The 2,596-nt window shown below is 38.6% G+C and overlaps 1 protein-coding gene across 1 annotated transcript in view; it reads right to left on the bottom strand.

The window, feature by feature from the left end:
* LOC111872338 overlaps positions 1-1,286 on the bottom strand; it is a 16,630-nt gene extending 15,344 nt beyond the window's left edge. The window contains exon 1 of the mRNA XM_023866106.2: positions 833-1,286. Within this exon, the coding sequence (XP_023721874.1) occupies positions 833-1,069 (237 nt within the window). The 5' untranslated portion in view covers positions 1,070-1,286. The remainder of the gene's footprint in view (positions 1-832) is intronic.
* Positions 1,287-2,596: the final 1,310 nt, after the last annotated feature.

The raw sequence follows: 2,596 nt of genomic DNA, 5'->3' as shown, positions 1-2,596 counted from the left end.
CTGAGTCAGCCACAGGGCCACAGTGCAACTGGAAGGACAAATTCACCTCACTGGGACTCTAACCTGCAGCCTTCCGGCTTGTAGCATGGTGCCTCAACAAACTATGCTACCGTGTACTACCCCCCCACCAAATATGGCCTAAGGGTGGAAATACAATACATTTGTGACTGTTCATTCAAAATTAATGTCTGAAACTAGTCACTGCATTGCAAACATGTCATTTCAAGTCTAATAATTGTAGACTGCACAGTAATGCTGTTGCCTAATAATTAATGTTTATAGCATAGTGTCCAAAGTTGGAAGATTTTTAGACTATTAACATTTTTTCAAAATGTTTTAACTGGGACCATCAGATGCTGCTACCATGGATAAGCCATACTGCTAACATCACCAACTACAATCACCTTTAACATCCAACTAAATAGCTTCTAACAGTCACTCGAACAGTTTGGCTCAAGAAGTACATTTGGAACATAACAGGGTACCTGCTATTGTGTCAAAATAAAGCAAATTGTGAACCAGAGTTGCTACAGCACTATGGCAAACTTAGTAAGAATTTATAGCATTAAATTCTTGAGGATTATACCAAAAATGTTATAGCCACGGTTTCGTTTCCATACGAAAATGTTCCATATCCTTGGCAGTACACTGATCGTTTTTAAAAGGTCTGGTACTAGGAAGCAAAACCAGGAATTTAACAATACTGCAATAAAGTAAGAGACACTGATGTTATCTATGTGGAAATATATGAAATATCTTCCAGCTTTGTTTATAACTACGAAAAAAAATAGATATTTTCAGTTTTCATGGAAAGGAAAACCACATTAAGCACCTTTAGAGCCGACAAAATGCTGAGAAAAGACACGAATTCTAGAGAATTCTGACCGAACAAAATGAAATGTATCACATTTGGCACGATGATTTCCTCAGTTCCTGTCACATTGTCAAAATTATCAAATCTGTGTGCTCTTAATGGTATAATAAAATTTGACTGTTCAAGCATCATGCGCAACCAAATAACACACAGTATCACAAAAGCCACAGCGCAGAATATAAATTTCCTTCGCATTCTAACCTTGACCGTCGAACTCTTCTCTTGCTACAGATAGTTTGCTTCTACACCGGTGTACTTGTATAAACATACTACAGTATTCCTTAAATAACTGAGGAACAAATTCGTTCCGTGAATAAAAGAAAATACTTTCAGCACTTACGAACTACCACCTACTTAACGCCCACATCGCGATCCGTAGCAGTACGCCCAGGCGGCCTTGGGCACACCAAGGAACCTGGCAACTGCAACGCAACCGCGATTTCCAAGAATTGTTATCAGCCAGTTATTAGTGAATGGAGCAGCACAAATTGAGGAAACGGCAACCCAACTCACGAAGAGATTCAATTTGGTGACACGGGCCATGCCAGTCTTCTCACAATTGCGTTGCCGCGTTGTTTCCTAGTATCGGCTGCTCTGAAAGGTTCTTAAGTGATTCATTTGTTTGTTAAGTGGCACGAAAAGTTTACGAAGCTGCTAATTTTGTTTTTGTGCAGTTAACTGGGCAAAAGCCTGGTATCTGTGACAAACGCCAGACTATGTTAGGCGGAACAAAATAGATCTGACTTGGGGAAAGAATTTCTCATGAGACGAAATGGTCTACATCCAGGTTAAGTTCTTTCGAAACAATTTAAATACCCCAGGTTAAATTGTCACAGAAGAACGGATGCAGCCAATGTTTTCTTTTCCTAATATTGTGTTTAAGCATTGTGTTGCATTAATATATCATTTATTTAACATACATTTGCGTCTTGTACCACTTATATAGTCAACCTCCTTCCGTATTACATGGTTCGGCTATATACGGCCATCATCAGGTGTATTCTCTCTTGCTAAAATTTTTGCATTGTATGTCGAAATTTCGTATCGCGTGTGAACGCGATATTTCCCGATTAAAATAATTTGACCTTAACTAAAACCGCAATATTTTCCTTGTCACCCTTCTCACGCCGTCTCAACTACCACCCTATTATGGTAGAATCAGTGTTTTTATCTTCCATTGCAGAAGGTAAGTTCATGAAACATAAAAAAAATACAATTATGTATTACGTTGAACAAACATACCCACTTAAGATGATGTGAACAACTAATCAATGATAAGGATCATAAGCATTGTTTCCTTACTGTGCGCCTCTCAATCTGGAAACCAGTTTCCTGCTTGAAATCGGCGACAAATCGCTAAAATTGCGTTACGGTTGCCAGTTTCCTTGGTGTGCCATCGCCCTAAGGGTATGCTAATATTATTAGCATGTACATTTACTTTTTATTTAGGATTATTTTTTTTTGTGAAATGACAGACGCCTTGTACTCTTTTTTTCCTATATCTTTAAGACTTTGGGTATTCTTTTTTGCCATTCTCATACAAAATGTTCATCATTGCCGCCATTTGGTTCTCGTACAGTTTACAATCCCAGAAGATATGTTCCTCCATTTGCAGCCTATCACCACATTCACATTCAGCAGTGGACACAAAATTAAACCTATTTAAGCTTACTTCAAGGAGACCTCCACTGGTCTAGATGTCAGAGTTCCTGGCTTCAGATC

The sequence above is a fragment of the Cryptotermes secundus genome, unplaced genomic scaffold (genome assembly GCF_002891405.2).
Source record: "Cryptotermes secundus unplaced genomic scaffold, Csec_1.0 scaffold848, whole genome shotgun sequence".
In the NCBI taxonomy this organism is placed as follows: Eukaryota; Metazoa; Arthropoda; class Insecta; order Blattodea; family Kalotermitidae; genus Cryptotermes; species Cryptotermes secundus.
Note: the sequence above shows the minus strand (reverse complement) of the source record. Positions and strands in the feature narration are given on the sequence as shown.